At 35.2% G+C, this 19,414-nt stretch overlaps 1 protein-coding gene across 1 annotated transcript; it reads left to right on the top strand.

The window, feature by feature from the left end:
- The first annotated feature begins 3,339 nt into the window (after nucleotides 1-3,339).
- On the top strand, nucleotides 3,340-18,482 carry LOC137960258 (ubiquinone biosynthesis O-methyltransferase, mitochondrial-like). The gene is made up of 9 exons (XM_068807820.1): nucleotides 3,340-4,011; nucleotides 4,116-4,205; nucleotides 4,359-4,437; nucleotides 6,169-6,246; nucleotides 6,467-6,515; nucleotides 17,543-17,592; nucleotides 17,901-18,050; nucleotides 18,136-18,216; nucleotides 18,296-18,482. Exons 1-9 carry the CDS (start codon nucleotides 3,707-3,709, stop codon nucleotides 18,401-18,403), a joined length of 990 nt encoding a protein of 329 aa, XP_068663921.1. The 5' UTR covers nucleotides 3,340-3,706; the 3' UTR covers nucleotides 18,404-18,482.
- The last annotated feature ends 932 nt before the right edge of the window (nucleotides 18,483-19,414 follow it).

Raw genomic sequence — 19,414 nt, 5'->3', positions numbered from 1 at the left:
GCCGTAACCCCCTTCCCTCCGTGTTGTCTCGGTGAAAATCTTGAACTAAGTTCAGGGGAGAAATAATCTCCCCCCTCCCCCGCGCGAAGATGATCTCGCACATGCGAGATCATAAAGTAAACAAAAAAAAAAATTTTCCTCTCGTAAAAATAAAAAAAAAATTATAGAAATAAGTTTCTATAAACTATGTCTCATGTTTTTTTAAATATTTTTCTAATTGAAATTTTTTATTAAAATCTTATAATTTTCTAAGTAAGATTTTCATACCAAGATGGGGTAGAAAACTGTATAGAAAATTTTTGAATAAGTATTTAACAGTTGATGCTGTAATAATTTTAGCATGAAGCAATTTTCATTGCAATTTTGTGTTTGATATTTTATTTAATTAAAAAATGATCGATAAGTATAATAATATATTAGATTGATTATTAATTTTTATTTATTTCCCTATAAGAGACAATAAAAGGTCCATTTAACTTTCCTAAGAAAAATTTAAAATATTTCTTGTAATTTTCTAATAAGTCACTAATAGTAATAAGAATTTATTTAAATGTTTTTTTGGGAATATGTATCATAGGAAAAATATTTTTAGTTTTTTCTAAAATATAAATTTTCATCTAAGGGCACTAAGGAGGTCATAATAAATTATGGCCAGATTAAAAAAAAAAAAAAAGCTAGACAACAATTGGAGTAAAAAATATTAATATTGGTGCATTTTAATCCATTATTGAAACTCAATCCTGAACCTCCCGTATCATTATATTTTTTTTAAATGTATGCATAATTTTATATATAATTTATTCAAAGCCACCCCTACGTGCGAGATCATAAACAAGGAAAAAAAATTCTTTGTCTCTTCCTCATGGCTCTTAAAGAAATTGAAAATATATTTTAGTAGAAATATGTTTATAGAGATTATTAGTGGTTTTTTCAATAAATGTTGAAAAAACATTTTTAGTAGAAATATAGGGACCATTAGTGCCTCGTGTTTTTTCAAAATATTTTTCTAATTATAAATTTAAAAAAAAAATCATATAATTTTCAAAGTAAGATTTTCTTGCCAAGATGAGTTAGAAAACCATATAGAAAAAATTTTAATAAGTATTTGACAGTTGATGATATAATACTTTGAGCATGAGGCAATTTTCATAACAATTTTGTCTTTGACATTTTATGTGATTAAAAATGTATCGATAAGTATAATAATATATTAGATTAATTATTAATTATTATTTATTTACTTATAAAAGGCAATAAGAGGTCCATTTAACTTTCCTAAGAAAAATTTAAAATATTTCTTGTAATTTTCTAGTAAGTCTCTAATAGTAATATGATTTTATTTAAAGGATTTATAGTTTTTATCTGGGTGATTGTAAATTGATAGTGATATTTCATTTAATTTTGTTGTGTTTGATTATTGTATTGAGTTTATTGATAATGTTATGCAGTATATGGAGTGTTTAGACTATTTTATGGAGTGTATAAACAATTTCATGGAGTGTTTATGGAATGTATAGACAATTTTATGGAGTGTTTATGGAGTATTTATGCAGGTATTATGTATATTGATTATGCCCAATTTTAAGTAGAGGTCACGTCGGATTTTATACAAGTAATATATATATAGATTATGCTCAATTTTAAGTAGATGTTATGCCCAATCTTATACACGTATTATATATATAGGTTATGCCAATTTTATATAGAGGTCATGCCCAATTTTATGTAAAATGTATGCATAATTTTATATACATTTTATTCGATATATATTTTTTAAAAAGTTTTAAATGTATGTTGAGGCTCGAGTTCGGCTCGAACTCGATAACAATTTTAGGCTCGAGGCGAGGCGAGGCTCGAAGCTCGGTTCGAAATATTTAAATCAAGTTCGGCTTGAACATAAGCAGGTTCGGGCTCGATTTGGCTCGATGCCACCCCTAGTTCTAACATCCCCTGGTGAGCTCAAGAAATCTCCTCCAACACCCCCTACAAGTCAAATAACTCTCGCTTTTCCTCCATCAACCTTACAAACCTAAAATTTCAAATGTGCCAAAAGTTTCTCTCGCTATTTTGGTCTCATTATAACATAAGACAATGAGGGAGATTCGATTGGCAACATTGATAAGAGATAAGTAATATCTCTATATTTTTTAATTCTACGTTTGAAAATTAGATTGGCATTGAGGGGGATTCGGTATGGTAGCATTGAGAAGGTTTATTATGGAATTATGCAATCTATTTGTAGGTTATTTATATGCTTTTGTTCCTTATGGGTTGTACAAACATAATTGTTTTTTATCTTTTTATTTTATAATATATACATAAAGTAAGTGGAAGGGTATTCTAGTTATTTTATATAATATTATATGAGTCAATAGGGGTGTGCATAGGTTAGGTTGGGGGTTGGGTTTCCTAAACCCAAACCTGAACCCGAAAGAACCTCAAAATATCAAAACCGACCCCGACCCAATCAATATTCCCACAACCCCATATTCGCCCCATCCCATGTGAGTAATGTACCTAAGAACTGCATTTTCATTATGTTCTATAATGTTTGTAATTAACATGAATCTTGTTACCCATTATGATTGAACTTATTAGATATCCACTAAGAGCTTGCTAAGTTTATTGGTATCCATTAAGAACCCAACAGAAATCCAATAAGTTTATCAAGTTCTTAATGGATTGACCATTATAATTTGATTTAAATTTAGGTTCGGGTAAACCCAATAGCCCTAACTAGAACCCTATTCGTCTAGGTTTAGATATCATTTATTGTATGGTTCACATTTGAGATTGACCACACATGGCAGAGTCAAGTCTTCATTATTTGAGATTGTGACACGTGACAAGACCAAGTCTTTACCTTTGTGTTTAATGATGTAGATCACGTTATGCTATGTGGAGGTCCAATTAGTGTTATGTGTTACTTATGTGCCAACTCCTTTTCTTGTGTGGCGTTTAAGTGACATCTAAGTAGCATTTTCCTTTGATTTTCCTTTTATTCGATCTAGATCATTAATTGATGTTGATGATCCAGATGAGGTTTTAATTTTAGCAATCAAATTTTCAAGTGTATAGTAAATATTTGTAATATGTATTTTACTTATTTTACTTGAAAATAGTTCTATCTATAAAGTAATTTTGTATTTTATAATATATTTGAACAAAATACAAATAAACAAGGATGTAATGATAGAATGACCACACTAACAATAGTTGAAGGCACCGTAACCTCAACCCCTGTTATTTCTTGTTTCATTACCGTAAAAATTCAAATTCCGGGATTCACCCAGTTCATTCGCTCACTCGACGCAGTGCGTCCTCCTCTCTCTCGACGCTCTCTGCATCCTCGTCTTTCTCGACATTCTCTGCTGCCCAACCCTCGTCTTTCTCTTCTCTCGCTCTATGCGGGCTCGCCGATTTTTCCAAATCAACCTCTCGCCGCACTCAAGATATCGGAAACAGGATCCAACTTGGGCGCACGCAGAAACGCAGAAACTCTGAATGACTCCTCCAATAAACTTCGATGTCCTCTCTCCAACTGCTTAAAAAGAGACATCGCGTAGGCCAAACTTACCTCCCCTCCGTCCAACTGCTTAAAAAGATACATTGCATAGGCCAAACTTAGACTAATAAAGGCTTTATCAGCTGAGAATACCTTCGTAGCTCGGAAGTGTCGCCCTTCGGCCTCCATTCTCTCTCCTAAATGGCTTGGCGGTGGTCACTTCTCTTTCGAACTTTACGAAAAGGCAAATCTCAGTTTCCCAATCCGCATTTTATGAGTTTCAGTCGCCACATTTTACCATCAAATTCAATTTATTTAGGAATTTTTTCACAACTAGAGACCCGGATATACTCATCTGTTTCCTCACCACTATCGGCTGATTCCTCTCCAATCCTCCGTGAAAAGTCCTCTATGACGAATTTCAGCGACAGCAGAAAAGTGGAGACCATTTTTTCTTCTTTGAATGATTCCGAGATTGCCAAATTCGCTGCCATCGCAGAAACCTGGTTAGATTTCCGTTGTCTTTGTTTATGTCCATAATAATCTGATTCGTACTTGACTATATCACCAAGCAGAAACCTACTGTTCACTTCGCGTAATTGATTAATAGGTGGGACCTTGAAGGGCCATTTAAGCCACTGCACTTGATGAACCCTACGAGACTCTCCTTCATCCGTTCCGCTCTTTGCCGATGTTTTAGGTAGGTGAATAAAGGTGCTGCTGTAAAACAACGATAGATTGGAAAAATCAGCAGTGAGCTGGTCGAAGCTCCCAAACTTATAGGCAACTTATAATTTTTTTGGTAAGATGGCTAAATTCTGTTTTCCTACTCTAATTACTTTTCTTGTTCCAGAAAAGATCCATATTGCCCTAGGCCTCTTGAAGGACTAAATATCATTGATGTTGGTTGTGGAGGAGGGATTCTCTCAGAGGTACATCATACGATTTGAAGGGGCTCAGTTTTCCTTAGTTTCCTGTCTTGAATTGATCTAATAGCTGATATCTTGACATCAATATCTTTTATTGCTGGCCCAAGAAAAACCTGAACTCTGTGACATTTATATCCTTTACCACTTTAAGAAAGTGTTCTCCAGGAACACCTTGCGACCTGAATTGTCCTTCCGTGTATTCTCTATGATACTGCCATACTCTTGCGTATAAGAATGTTTATTTGCAGGGTCTCCTGTGGCTCAAGTAGTCATTGTCTTTTAGGAGGTGTCCAATATCATGTGGCTAAATTGTATCTCTACCATTTATTTTTCTATAAGAGGAAGGTTTTTAAATAGATTTATCAGCAAGCTGTGCTGCAGACAAACAATAGAAAAATTGTATATGTGAAATTCATTTTTTTTTTTTAACTTGGCAGATGTCTATACTTAAACGATTATCTTGAAAAAACCTTATTTAGTGGGATCTTTTCCCAACAATTTCTGTTTTCTTCAAGTGTTTGCATTTGTTTAGGAGACAAGAACTACCTTGTCAGACGAGGGGTTAGATGTTGGTTGAATTGGCTAATTAAGGATTATTATAATCTTTCTTGAAGATGAATAAGTAATTTAATTTGGTTTAATAGTTGGGTTATACTTGTCCCATTTCAACCTAAATAAATTAGGAGTAGTGTCAGTAGAAAAACTGACAGTATTTGCAACTGTTTTTGAAAAATTTAAAGTTAGTCATAAACTAGATTAAACATCCGTTGTGTAAGCTTGTCACAAGTTACAAATTACTTCCGGCCTCATAATTGTTAAATGTTAATCTGTTTTAGTACCCAGCCATGGAACTGGGGCATTTAAGGGTATTAAACTGAATGTGTGAGGGGTATATGCATTCTTATCCATTTATCCGTTGGCTGCTCCTATTATCCATGGAACCTAATCTGATGCAGGTGTTTAAAGGGATGTTGTATTTCTGTTTATTATCCGATTGACAGTTGGATGTGTAGGTTAATGCAAATTAAGAAGTAAGTTTGTCATGATTGTATGTTTGACCTCTCACTCTTCAAAAGACCTATTGAAACATGTGTCTAACCTGTCAAAACTTGGAAAAAAAAGATCCCTCTGTTTTAAGTTTGTTAAAGAATAGTCCCACGTGGATCGGTGAGAACAAATATGTTGAGTTTACTAGTTGGGAAAGAGGTTTCCTAAGATGGCTAGTCATTTTGGGATGGGCCTTGGACCCAACTTCACATGGTATCAAAGCAAGTGTACTCATATATGGGCCTCTTCCCAAATTATCCACATATAAGAGCCCAGAGTGCCTACACGTGAGGGGGAGAGTCAAGGAATAGTCCCACAGTGAGAACAAATATGTTGAGTTTATTAGTTGGAAAAAATGTTTCCTAAGATGGCTAATCATTTTGGGATGGGTCTTGGACCCAACTTCACGAAGTTAATATCTGAGGAGGTTAATATCCACTTATTTGTTTGTATGTATATCTATATTTATCTTTATAAAAAAAATTTATATCTATATTTGTCTGTCTATCCATATCTTACTCTGATATGTATGCTGACACATATAGAAGTGCACATTGAAGTAAATGTTTTATGCTAGATGTAGTTTAATTCCTTCTTGAAGGAGCACTTTTTCAAGTCACTTGATCTTAGCTCTCATTATCATGTTGTTACTTTTACAATTGTGTGTGGTTCTTGATGTGTCAACAGCCTCTTGCTAGAATGGGAGCTACTGTAACGGGTATAGATGCTGTGGATAAAAATATAAAGATAGCGAGCCTTCATGCTGTAAGTATTTATGTCATTTTGTATTTAGAGATCATTTGAAGAAAGCAATAGTTGCATTTAACTGTTGGCCTATCAAACTTCTTTACTGAGTTAAAAAAATTACTTTGGCTTCTTTGTATTTGAACCAAGTCCATCTTGGATGCTCAATATTCATAAATTTGTCTTGACTGAGAGAAACACCTTTGACCATATTTCCATTTTAAATATTTCTGTGTTACAGAGTCTGGATCCACTGACTTCATCAATTGAATATTGTTGCACCACAGCAGGTAATATTAAAGCTTTTTCTTGGGGTCTACTATAATTTATTTGATTTTCCATCAGTAGCTCCTTCTATTGTTTCTGTTGGTCTATTTGTGGTTTATTGTTTTTACAAGATCTTTTCATAATTCCAGGCTTCAAAAGAAGTATTGTAAAATTGAACGGTAGAAGTTAATTTTCTCATAGGAACAAAAACTTCTGCTGAAGTCTGTTACCAGCTATATATCTTCTTATTGATGTTCATGATCTGCGTTCAGAGTGTTACTCATGCCCATGTCCTTTCCCTGGCACGATCCTCTGCCATTTATGGGGACTAATTAAGAGATACAACAGTGTGATAAATGAAATTAGTGAAAACTTTGGGAATGGTGGTTCAATTTGAGGAGAGCATTGACCTCCTTGTTGCAATCCATGGAATGCAAAACTATAAAGACCAAAGATGCATTGAGCTGATCAGATACTGGCTGAAGTACCAAGCAAGAGAGTAAAGTAATAATTAAAGAAAACATGAAAAGTATCCTAACATTCTCCATCCATAATATTCTCTATCCTTAATATTAACTATTTGGATTGAATATTGTATCAGTGCTGGAGATGACTGTCTTTTCAAATGTTGTTATTGGAGAGTCAAAGCCTATTGTTTTTCCCCTCCAACCCCTGCACTTTATGATTGCCTTTTTTTTAAGACAATAAAAATATAATTCATTAAAGAAGATCAATGGAGAGAAATGAATACATAATGGTTAACACTGAAGGAAAATGCAAGGAGGGAAAAAGAACAGTTGAATTATACAGTATTTTTGTCTTTTTACCTTATTTGTATTGTCTTTCTAGAGTAGGAAATTGTTTAGCTTCATATGGCAGTTATATGGTTCAATTTTCAGTTTCTTGGGTCATATAATTAGGGAGATATAAGGAGTTGAGAGTAGAGGGGTATTTAAGTCCATGTATCTTATTTAACGCTTGAGTGATATGTAATAGAGAAGAGATTGATTTCAGATCTTTCGATGAGCGTCTGCTCTCTTCTTTCTCGTTGTTTTAATTTCACACTTTTACATGGTATCAGAGCAATAAGATCCAGTTTGTAGAGAGTTTTCAACCAGTTTTTCTCCTCCTAAGTTTGCAATTTCTCTTGGGATTGAAGTTCAAGATTAGATATTTTCTCTTCTTTTTTTGCCATAACCCTAGGATGGCTTGTGTTATCAATTGAGCAGTTTTAAGAGTTTTATGTGCCCCTAGAGGGTTGTATGGTGGTTTCCCTCAATCCTATACCTGTGCAGGTCTTCCATTCTTGTATTTTTTACTACATCATCTTTTTGTATGCTGATGTCTTCATTGTTGATACTTGATTTGATTATTTTGAGGTGAGTTATTGCTATTAATAAGTTGATTTAGTAGTAGTGGTTTGGCTTGAGGTTATGGTGCCTAAATTTTATCTTGTGTGGGCCCTACCTCATTTGCGCAGGTAGAATAACCTTGTGTTTGTGTGGCTGGTTGGTGAGTGAACTTGTTCCAGGTTGATTTGTGTGGGTTGATTAGTTTGGTGTAGATTATGGTTGATTTGGGTGAAGTTATTACCCTTGCCAAGGAATCTAGAAATAATGGAAGTAAGGAAGCTAATCAATTATTACTGAGAACCTGAATGGTCAACATTACTTGAGTTGGTCCAAGTTTGTTGGGATGTATCTGAAGGCCAAGAGGAAGGCAAATATCTTGGGGATTGTTGAAGAGTAGGTACGTGAGAGACTTACATAACTCTTATTAAAAAAGTCTCACAGAGCAGTAATTAATTTGACGGAATCCTGCAGGAGTCTCATGGAGGATGTCTTACAAAAGTGTTTCAAGTAAAAGGCGTTTTAGTTACAATCTTCTATTTATGTTCAGTTGTTTAATTATTCTAGGAGTTATCTTTTAAGTGTTAGATTTTGGGTGTAATTGGGACAAAGATAGTTTAAATGTAATTGTATTCTACTTGTTTCCTCTATTATAAATAAAAGCTCATTGTACTCAAATTAAAACAAGTCAGTGAAGTGTTTTCTCTTTTCCAAAAATTCAACATGGTATCAGAGCGAGTTCTATGAGTTGACTTGGTCAATCCATAGAGATAATGTGATCATTTTCTAGTTAATCATCTTTAGGAGATTAGGTTTGTATTTCACATTTTTTTCCTTTTCTGTATAAATACCCATTATTTCCTTGGCGTTCGGACTTCCATACTAAAATTTTCATATCTCAAATTATATATTGACAGAAAGATATTTGAGTCTACTTTCCAACGTAAAAAGAATTTTGGTAATCCGAGTTTTCTACAAAGAGAAATCGATATTTGAAGCAACAAATTTCAGACAATAGGATAGGTTCGACCAACAATAGAAAACTTCAATTTTTGAGGCGTTTTATGCTATCAAGAACGAGACTTTATATGCAGACTTATATGTGAAAAAAATATATATAAGTCTATTTTCTAACCTATCAAACTAATTCTCAATCTGACTTTTCTTAAGGGAGATATCAATATCATAAGAGTCAATGGTCATGCTGGCCCAAAAAGAAAGAGTACTCAGTTCGGCTAGATTGCAGAGTTCGAAATCTATCAAATTCTTTCTCTAAAAAAAGTATGTTTCATGAAAAAAATTATACTTGAATGAAAAATATCGAAGTCTAATTTCAAAAGGTGCAACTTTCATGTCAATTTGATCTATATGTAAGGAGATATTCTCATTGGAGTCGGCAAGGGTCATGCTACAGAATGAAGTAAATCAAACGGTCATATCATATTCAAGAAAGAATATTTTTATGTCAAATTGGGTATCAAATTAAAGCTGTTTGAGTCTAGTTTTGTTGAGCAACAAACTTTTTGTGATTCTGAGCTATATTTTAGGAGATATCGACATCAGAAGGACCAAAGGTCAGTTATGCCAAAAATCTCTCATTTTTCCTATTTTCCCTCCATGCATGGACTTGAATTGACTTTCCTTTTCTCCTAGAGTATTAGTTTTTTAGGCAAATTTCTCTTCTAATCAAAAAGTTTTGGTCAATGCTCCTACAAGGTATGCGTTATCTTGCTTGGATATTGTTTTCAAGTTTTACGTTTTTGTTACTTGGTTGCGTTATCTTCTGCCTCTCCAAAGATTAAGCTCACCCCTAAAATTTTTTCCCTGATCAAACTTGGTCCAATTGGTTTGTTAAGTTATTTCAGTTCTACCGTTACAATCTTCCCATATTTTTTTATTTTTAAAAAGGGTTATATTCTAGACTCATTTGGAAGAATGAGGGTTGTATAGTGTAGTGCTCATGGACAAGACTATGTATAGAAGATTAGTTGGTAAACTGATTTATACCATAGGGATTCTACCAGATATCTGGTTTGCTGTAAGTATGGCTAACCAATTTCTAGAGAACCTTAGAAAGATCCAATTAGAGGTTGTACATAGAATATTGAGGTATTTGAAGGGAGCGCTAGGTAAAGGCTTATTTTGTGATCGTCGTGGTCATTTGTAAATTATGGGATATTCAGGTGATGATATTATGTAGGGCTTAACTTGGACAAAAAATCCATTTAGTGGTTATTGTGTGTTTGTTGAAGAAATTTAATTAACTGAAAGGGCAAGAAGTAGAATGTGGTGCCCCAATTTAGTGCAATTACAAATATCGGGTAGTGACTCATATTGCTAGTGAACTTCTATGGGGAGATTAGCTCTAACGGAATTAGGCTTTGCCACTAAGGGTGCTATAATGATGCATTAAGATAACCAACCTGCCATCTTCTGAACTAGTAATCGGCATTCAATGAAAGGAACCAGTGCATGAGTGGTGCGGTAATCACATGTTAATTCTGTTGCTTAGACTGCAGACATATTTACTAAGACTTTGAGAAAGTGAGAGTTTATCATTTTCTTGTAACAAGCTGGAGCTTCTGAATACATATACGTTCTAGCTCGAGGGGAAGTGTTGAATTATATTTAAAGGGTATTTTAGTCTTTTTGCGTTACTTGTATTATCTCTTTAGAGTAGGTAAGTGTTTAGCTTCATATGGCAGTTATATGGTTCAATTTTGCGTTATTTATGTCATGTAATTAGGGAGACATTAGGAGTTGAGTGTATACAGGTAATTTCTGTCCATGTACCTTATTTTACACTTAAGTGATATTCAGTGCAGGAAAGATTAATTTCAGACCTCTCAATGAGTGCTGGAACTGCTTTACTCTTTCTCTCTCTCTCTCTCTCTTCTGCATTTTTTTTTTCTCATCTCTCTGTTTCTTCTTAATTTTACACTTTCACAAGAAATACAACCAAAAGACGAAAAAACACATGACAATAAAGATACAAAGAATGATATAAAAGGAGTTGTTGAATGTGAGGTGCCGCCGGTAGATCCTTCTCACATGAGAGTTTGCCAGATTATTCGGTACAATTTGTTTTTTAGAGCAACACATTCAGGTTTGCTATTAGTGAGCACTTAGAGATATATCCTTGCAGCTTGCACTATTGATCAATAGTAAGGATTTTATCCTTCGCACTGTTATAAAACCTGGACCAAATTGGCCAATTGAGTTGATTTCAATCAAACCCAGTTCCCTAAGACCTGAAAATGGTCAAAACCTGATTGACCAAGTCAGCATTTTCAGCTACTGAATTGGCTGACCTAGCTGGTTGGGCCACACATCACGAGGAGGAATTCCTTTGATGTGATGCATTACAGGGGATGGGGTTCTCATCTAATACCATTAGGGGTGGAGTCTCTACTCTTGCCGTTGGTAGGGTTTCTTTGTTTGATGGCACGAAAAAGGGGGAGGAGAGGGGATACGAACCTCCTCCCACTCTTTGTCTTTGTTTTAGCAAAGAGGGAGAGATGGAGGGGGACTGCTTCCCCTTTTCTCCCTCATTATCTTTATTCTCAACAATGAGGGAGGGTTCCTCTCCCTAATATTTAATGATGGTGGGGAGAGTAGGAGACCCCACCCCGATCTCAAGAAATTTAACCATCTTATGGATCAATGGAAGAATGAACTCTCATGATCTAATTTTTTATATTTTTAAGAAAATAAATATAATGTCATGTGATGTCATCATTGGGTCAACCAAACCCTATTACCGTACCAGGTCAATTCATGTAAAACGGTGAGGACTTCAAGTGTTAAGGTTTTAGTAGGTGCTGAATTAGGTCACAAAGGGGGCTGATTAAACAACTTAGAAAATAGGGTATATTAATTGCCTGCTAACACCATAAGACAATAACTTAAACTATAAAAATATATTGAAGTCACTACACAACATAATTAATGCACATTATTATTAACTTGAATGTTTGTTATCATCCTAATGCGGAAAGAACTTCAAATTTTAAAAGGATCAAATTTGCGAGGGAATTGGTGACTTATAGCAAAATTGTCTTACCCGTCTCGCCCCCCGGTTATGGAAGCTTGGTCTCCTTCCCCAATGGGATATTTCAAATTAAATTTTGACGGTAGTGCTTTTGGCTGCCCCGGGTTTGCTAGATTTGGAGGGATCATCCATGAAGAGAATGAGAATCTTCTTCTTTTATTTGCTGGGCCTATTGAAGTATCTGACTCAACTACTGCTAAGCTTTCTGGGCTGTATAATGGTTTAAAACTTTTCAAGCAACGGCTGGTGGGCCCTCTTTGCGTTGAAGGAGACTCAAAAGTCGTCATTAATTGGTGCAAGAAGTCGTCTAAACCTCCTTGGCGTCACTGGGATTTGTTTGAGGATATCTGTAATTTAATTTCTCAATTGCAATGTAATTGGAAATACATTCCTAGATCTGCTAATCACCTAGCGGATATACAGACTAAATTAGGCGTTTCCCTCCAACATCTTGTTGTGGAGGAAGGTACTTTTTAACCAGGTATTGTACTCTTTTCCTTTTCCTCTAGCAATATATACACACCTTTTTACTAAAAAAAAAGTATGTTGTGTAGTTCACAAAGTTCTCAAAGGAAATTTTTGGCAACATATTTAGTTGACTAGACATGGCTCATACAAAAAGGTAAGCATTTACCTCATGCCAGAAAGCACATCATCCAAACAACACAACAACACCGTATGACCGAACAAATGAAAGGAAGAATCATTTTTGAAAACAACCAGCTCAGAAGAGGCAAAAATATGAAGAAGGGGTAAAAGGAGTTGACCCCCATGGATGGGGTCGATCCATTGTCTTAATAGAAAGAGACATGGAGTCAAGTATGAAGAAACTGAGACTTTTGAAGGTGAAAAGGATTCGACCCCTATACTGAAGCTATAGAAGGAGTTGATTATATAAGGAAGAAGTTAATCTCATTAGACAAGTAGAAAAGAAAAAGGAGTCTAACCCTACTAACAATGAATTTTAGAATTAAAATAGGGGTCAATCCTTGTAGGGAGTAGAAGCCAAAGAAATCTAGCCCAAGGAAGGATTCGACTATAGAAAGAACCATTGGAAGCAAAAAGGATTTGACCCCAAGCGTAGGAGTCGACCTCATGCTACAGAAAGTCAAATTTTTGAAATGTCAGAGGCTGATTTAGATGTTGTAAGTCTCAAAATCATGTAAGTGACTTTCCAATCTATTCAACAATAAAATAAAATTTATTGAGCATTTTTTCACAATTTGTGGACCTAGTTTTCTCCTTTTTTTGCTAAAAGCCAAAAATAGCCTTATCCATTCATAAAAGGCTAGTTTTTGAACGTTGGGAATAGTACTACATATATTCATAAAAGGCTAGTTTTTATTTTCAAACCATATCTTACATGCTTATATGCTGAGTTATTGGGGTATCTAAAAGGGGTTTAAAACATTAAGTTTGGGGATAAGATTTCAAATCCAAGTATTTATACTTGGTTGAGCACACTGAACTAGTGTTATAGCACTTTAAAATCATTCATTAAGCTTCAGATTTCTACTCATGGTTGATACCTTGAAATCAATTATTACATTGAGCTGTTTGTGTACATTTCCCAATTCAAAAAACCAACCCCAAAATTTACATTGAGCTAGAATTTTCAAATCAAATCATTAAGGATTATCTTGAGCTGCCAATATTTTAAAATTAAGTCATTAAGGACTATATGAGTTGTCTAAAATTTTAAATCAAGTCATTAAAGACTATTTTGATCTGCTAATTACATTGGTAGGTACTTAAGATTGTTGTACTTATTTGTTTCTATTGGATTGTCAAATTAGCATATTGAGAGGCAAGTTACATTGGGCTACATTTTAAGTAAGTAATCCTTACAATTTGAGTCAAGTCTTTAGTAGGCAAGTCCATTTTCACCTAAAAATTTTTAGAGAAACTGTTGTAGTTGAAAAGTAGGGGTGGACAAAGTGGATTTGTTGTTGTGTGAGCCTTAAGACCTAGCATAAGTAGGTGGTGCTGAAAATCCCTTTGTTGGTGTAGGTTAGTGTGGGTCTAGGCTTGTGTAACCTAGCGAGTTGCTGGAAAGTCCTTTTGTGGGTTTAGGCTAGTGTGCCTAGTTTGTTGTTGTAATCTAAGTGATAATATGCTATTGGAAATTAATTGTTGTGGTCAATTGAGTGACATAAGTTCATGTGTCAACATTGCAATTGGCCTTTGAGTCGATTTGTTGTAGATGTTGTATGGTGACCTGAACTTGTGGAGCCTCAAGGTGCTAAAGACATCTTGGGGAGTGGACTAACTACCTAAAAATCCTGTGTTTAGTTTGTTTGTGATTGTTTTCGCTTGTATTTTGATTATTGTGCAAAAACATAAAGTGTAAGATTGGCCTGACACTTTGAATTAATTTAACGTATAAATATACACATATAAGCATTAAACAAAAGGAGTTAAATTTAGTGGCAAAGGTTAACAAACCTATTCACTCCCATCTATATGTGTGGTTAACAAACCTAACCCTCCCTATTTCTACATGGTATGAGAGAGACTTCAGGCTCAAGTTTTATGAGAACTATGTTTATATTCTTTGTGGCCAGTGCTCTTGTACTGTGGCCCTTGTGAAGTTTATCCATGCCTTGGGTTAGGTTGTTTGTTTAGGTTGATCTTGAAGGAGACTGTTGGTGGATAGGAAAAATCCAAGCATACTACGGCCTGAAAGTATGTACTTTGTCGCAGGCTAGTTGTCTAAAAATGAGAAAAATTTGTTAAGTAAACAATTCTAGATTGGTTTATGTTTGGAAGATCCTGCTAACAAACTTGGTAACCTTGATCATTATTTCTTTCCTTGTTATTGTTTTAAGAAAAAAAAAACAATTTCTCCTTTTTACAAGGTATCAATGTGATCTAAACGGAAGTTTGTTTATATATTTGGCCTATGTGTATGTTCTTTCTAGCCAAGGTGTGTGCTGTGGTCTATCTGCGTATATGAGAAAAAGGAGGATTTGGACTCAAATCCAGCAAAAAATTGTTGTCGTCCTTAGAAAAGTCATATTGTTTAAAGAATTGCCATTTGCTTTACTATGTTTATAATATTTTTTTCTTTATTAAAATTAATAAAAATAAGGAAAAATCTCAAATGAACATTGATCATGGAGAGAGAGAGAGAGAGAGGGAGAGAGAGCCACAAACTTATGGCTGAATAAAATCAAATGATTTGAAATAAAATAAGCACAAGTTCAGCTTCAAATAGCTAAACACAATTAAAGATTTTTAAAAAATGGATCAAATAGAATTAGTTTTTTGAAAAACCAAAGGATGAGCCTTTTGTTGTCAAGTTCTATATCTGCAATTGATTTGAGAGTAAAAGAGAGCTTGGTAGTGATCGTGGTCACTACAGTGTTCATTGGCGACTCAAATGGGGCAAAAAATCACTTAAACAAATGGCTTATAATGTTTCGGAAACTAGTCATTTTAGCTAGAAAGGGGCCAACCAATGGAAACTTTGCCAAAAGATTATGAGGAAATATTTAAAATCTTCATTTTGAGCTGCTGATCACAATAGTAGGCCACAACAGGATTTGGTGACCTTATGAAGCCAGATTGAAGCTTGAATTATTGTTTTTCAAATTTCTGTTCATCAGCATTTGGATGTTGGCTGCTACCAGATAAACTTCTGTTGGTTCAGGCATTTGGATACTGGCTTGGGCATTTGGATGCCCGAAATTCTCCAAAATCACTGTTTCTGGCATTCGAATGCTGACAGATTATTGGCATTCAGATGCTGGCAGGTTTCTATTGCCTGAGCATTCAGATGCTGAAAATTTTCTGTTGCTCTCTATTTGCGGCATTCCAATAATGGCTTTCTGGCATTTGGATCCCAAGCTGATTTTCCCTTTTCTAAGTCCTTCTGTAAGGCATCATCATCTGTATGCCATTTGGTCATTCGGCTGTCCACCATCCTTGGGACATTGTATTGGCTAAAAAATCTGCCTAAACTCTATTTAAACCACATGGCTAGGCACTAACAAATGGTATCAGAGCTGGGCGCCAGGTTCGGCGTTCGAATCCCCGGACCAGCAAGTGGGGGGGGATTAGGAACGTTTACTGTTGGTGACAGATTTCGGGGGTGCGTTAGCTTTTCGGGAAGTTCCTACCGGGCCGGTTTTTTAGACAGGTCTGTTGGGAACATTTGGCTAGGCACTAACAGTTAGTTTCACTCATTGTCACCATCAAAATTAGGCAGAATGATGATTTTGAGATTAACTCTATCTAACAATTTAGGAGGTCTATCTTCCTTTTTTCCCTGCATATGCTAGGTTATTTATTTAAGTCTGGACATAAGGAAGACTGTTGGTAGGTTAAAAAAAATCTTAGCATTTATTTTCGCTATGTGTGTGTTTTCTGTCTCAGACTTATTTTTTATTTTTTGAGTTAAAAATGTTGGTGTGAGAGAAAGGCGTCTCATCAGTATGGGCTTGGAAGATTAATTGGGAGGAAGCTTCCTGACTTTGACTAATAATTTTGAGATGAACTTGTCCAACTATTGTTTCTGAATTATTTATGCATTGTTAGGGCATATGCTATAGATCCATGAGCTTAACCTTTTTGGAAAAAATTGAAGCCTGTATCTCTGGGATTTGTGTAATATCCATATACTGTGCCTCATGCTTTTGTTATCTCTCCTGCATAAGCTATATTTTTACACTTTTTTCTCTTTGGGTGGGAGGGGGTTAGTTAGTGTTTGACGTAGGCATTTGGTCCTATTGGTTGTGGTGCTCATGTCTGTTCAAGACTGTTCTTTTTCTTCAGTAAGTACTCTTTCAGTGATTCACAAAGAAGGTTCAGATAAATCTTTGGATAAATTGTCAAAAATGTCTCACATGATGTCATTACTAGGCAGCTATCAAACTTGGCTAGCTACTCATCAAACAGCTAGTGTCAGGGAATCAATGATTGATCTCCTGTGACTTTCCTGACACTTGAGATTTACTCTGTTCTGGTGTTTTCTGGGTTTGAGGAAAGCAATTATAACTGATCATTTGACATTCATTTCCTTGCAATACAACTTCACTCCTCACTTGCTAGTTTTATCTCTGGAATTGGTTATCTGGTTTTGCTGGTAGAGTTGAATGAGATGAATTTGATTTAGATAAATGGGTTAGAAGTTGTGTATGAATGAGAAGGCAAGTCACAATGTCATTTTTGGTCAGTGTTTGCTTATGTGATACTAAGTATGTGTTGCTTTTTATAGTCGTATTCACATCCATTTCCTCTGGTCATGAGGTGTTTAGATTAGTTGCAAAATTATCTATGAGTGGCTTTAGGTTGGCTACCTTTAGGGTTTGGTATGGGCTGACAATATAACTTGGTTATCTGTTGCTTTAGTGACGTTATATCTTATGCTGGAAAAAGAAAAGAAGTATGCAACAGGCAATGTTTATGGTCTTGATAATTGTGTTTTAGCTTGCGTCTTACTAGGAGACAAATATCATCTCATCCTAGCAAAGCTACAATAAGTTTTGGAGGTGAATTTATTAGATTGATTGATGTTCATGTTAAAATGTATTTTGTGTAAGAGAAGGTTCTGGAGATCTACCAAGAGATCGATTACTGCTGCAAGCAGCTGTTTAAACTTGTATGCTTTATTTTAAGAAGGCTAATGTGGATGCAAATATCTGAACAGAGCAATTGGTTGAGGAACAGAGGAAGTTTGATGCTGTAATTGCCCTTGAGGTATGCGATCTATTACATAATTGATTTCATTGTGCATATTGATCTTGAGATACCTTCATTGTTGCATGTGGAATGTGACATCTTCTCAATAAAACTAATAGATCAGTAAACCAATGATGCTATTTGTATTACACTAAACCCTTGCTATTTTGTTTGTTTTGCTGGATTTAGCTAATCTTCACCTCTAGATTAATGCTTAACAAAAGAGTATTAGAAAAACGTTTTCTCCCTAGACGTTTTATTTAATAATAGAACTGGTTACTAGAGGTCCCAAAGAAAAAGACACTAATTGGCAAGGAATGACACAGGTGATCGAACATGTAGCTAATCCTGCAGAATTCTGCAAGTCCTTATCAGCGTTAACCATTCCCAATGGAGCCACCATAATCTCTACCATTAACCGATCCATGAGAGCATATGCATCTGCAATAGTCGTGGCCGAGTACATCCTTCAATGGGTATGTTACAATTTTAGTTGGCTAGTGAATATAGTGAAACTTTCACGGGGTTCTTGGATACAGCTAATTAATTTCTGACCCGCAGCTACCAAAGGGTACTCATCAGTGGTCTAGGTTCCTCACTCCGGAAGAGCTAGTGTTGATCTTGCAGCGGGCTTCCATCTCTGTAATGCGCCATTCCTTTTTTCATCCTTCGGTTACCCTATGCACTGATGTCTTGCAACTGACTGTGTCTGTCTGTTCAGGTCCAGGAGATGGCTGGATTCGTCTACAACCCATTGACAGGAAAATGGAGTCTATCTGATGATATTAGCGTAAATTTCATCCTCTTTGGTACCAAGAAGAGCCAATAAAATAGTGAAGTTTTTATTTTCCAATAACAGAGTGTCTCTCGCTATATCTTTTGTAGCTTTCATGTTTCCAGATTATAATCCTCTGATGGCCTGCATGCAATCACTAATGCAGAATCATCGCTTGAACTAAATCTAATGATAACTCAAAACAAAATGCTTCTTTTGGGAGGCCAATTTGCCAACCTTCCCCATTCAACAACATGAACTATTCTTATCGAAAAAATAAGAATGGAATAGTTCTTATAATCAATAGATTGGGAAGTAAGAATTGGCCATCCAGGACAATCTTTTCTCCCCATCCAAGATTGTAGATGGAGAAAGAGTGGCTAAACCCAATAATGAACTGACAAAAGAGGACAAAACAAAGTTAAACTAAATTTCTAAGCGATAAACTGGTCAAATGAATTTAACCGAGTTACTACATGTAAAATTGCTAATGAAATTTGGGCCAAATGGGATCTTGAACCTAGACCCAGGATGGGTTGGATTTGATTTAGCTCAATGAATATCTTAAAAAATAACAAAAGAATATTTAAAAATATGTAAAAGGAGAAGACTACAAGAAATTGATAATTAAGATTGTTTTTGACTTTACTTTGACTAGCTTAAAAAATCCAGTCTTTTCCCATGAATTGGTGCCTCCATGCAAAGCCATGGAGAATTTCTTCTCGGCCCCTCCTTGCTAGGCACCCTCTTACTTTCTATTTTTTTTGTGGGTTTTTTTTGGTACTCTATCAACTTACCTTAGGGATATATGAGAACCATCAATTTGGTCCCCTTACTCGAATTGGATGGTTTGGTCTAATTCTTGCTCTTTGAATCATTTAACTAGGATCTATTGAGTAGAAAGTCAAATTTAAATGTGGCTCAATTAACAACTAGATCATGTGTATAAACCAACACAATCATTCTTAACCTGAATTGGGTCCAGACCAAATAAATGGGTTAGTTTTGAGAGTCACTACCAGGTCGAGTAAAAATTTGCCCCTTAAAAAGAACTGGTCACATCCA

This window comes from Aristolochia californica, unplaced genomic scaffold (genome assembly GCF_029961685.1).
Source record: "Aristolochia californica isolate CCGP_79_NKW_82.1479 unplaced genomic scaffold, dmAriCali1.0.hap1 SCAF_3, whole genome shotgun sequence".
In the NCBI taxonomy this organism is placed as follows: domain Eukaryota; kingdom Viridiplantae; phylum Streptophyta; class Magnoliopsida; order Piperales; family Aristolochiaceae; genus Aristolochia; species Aristolochia californica.
This window is presented reverse-complemented; position numbering and strand designations above follow the sequence as displayed.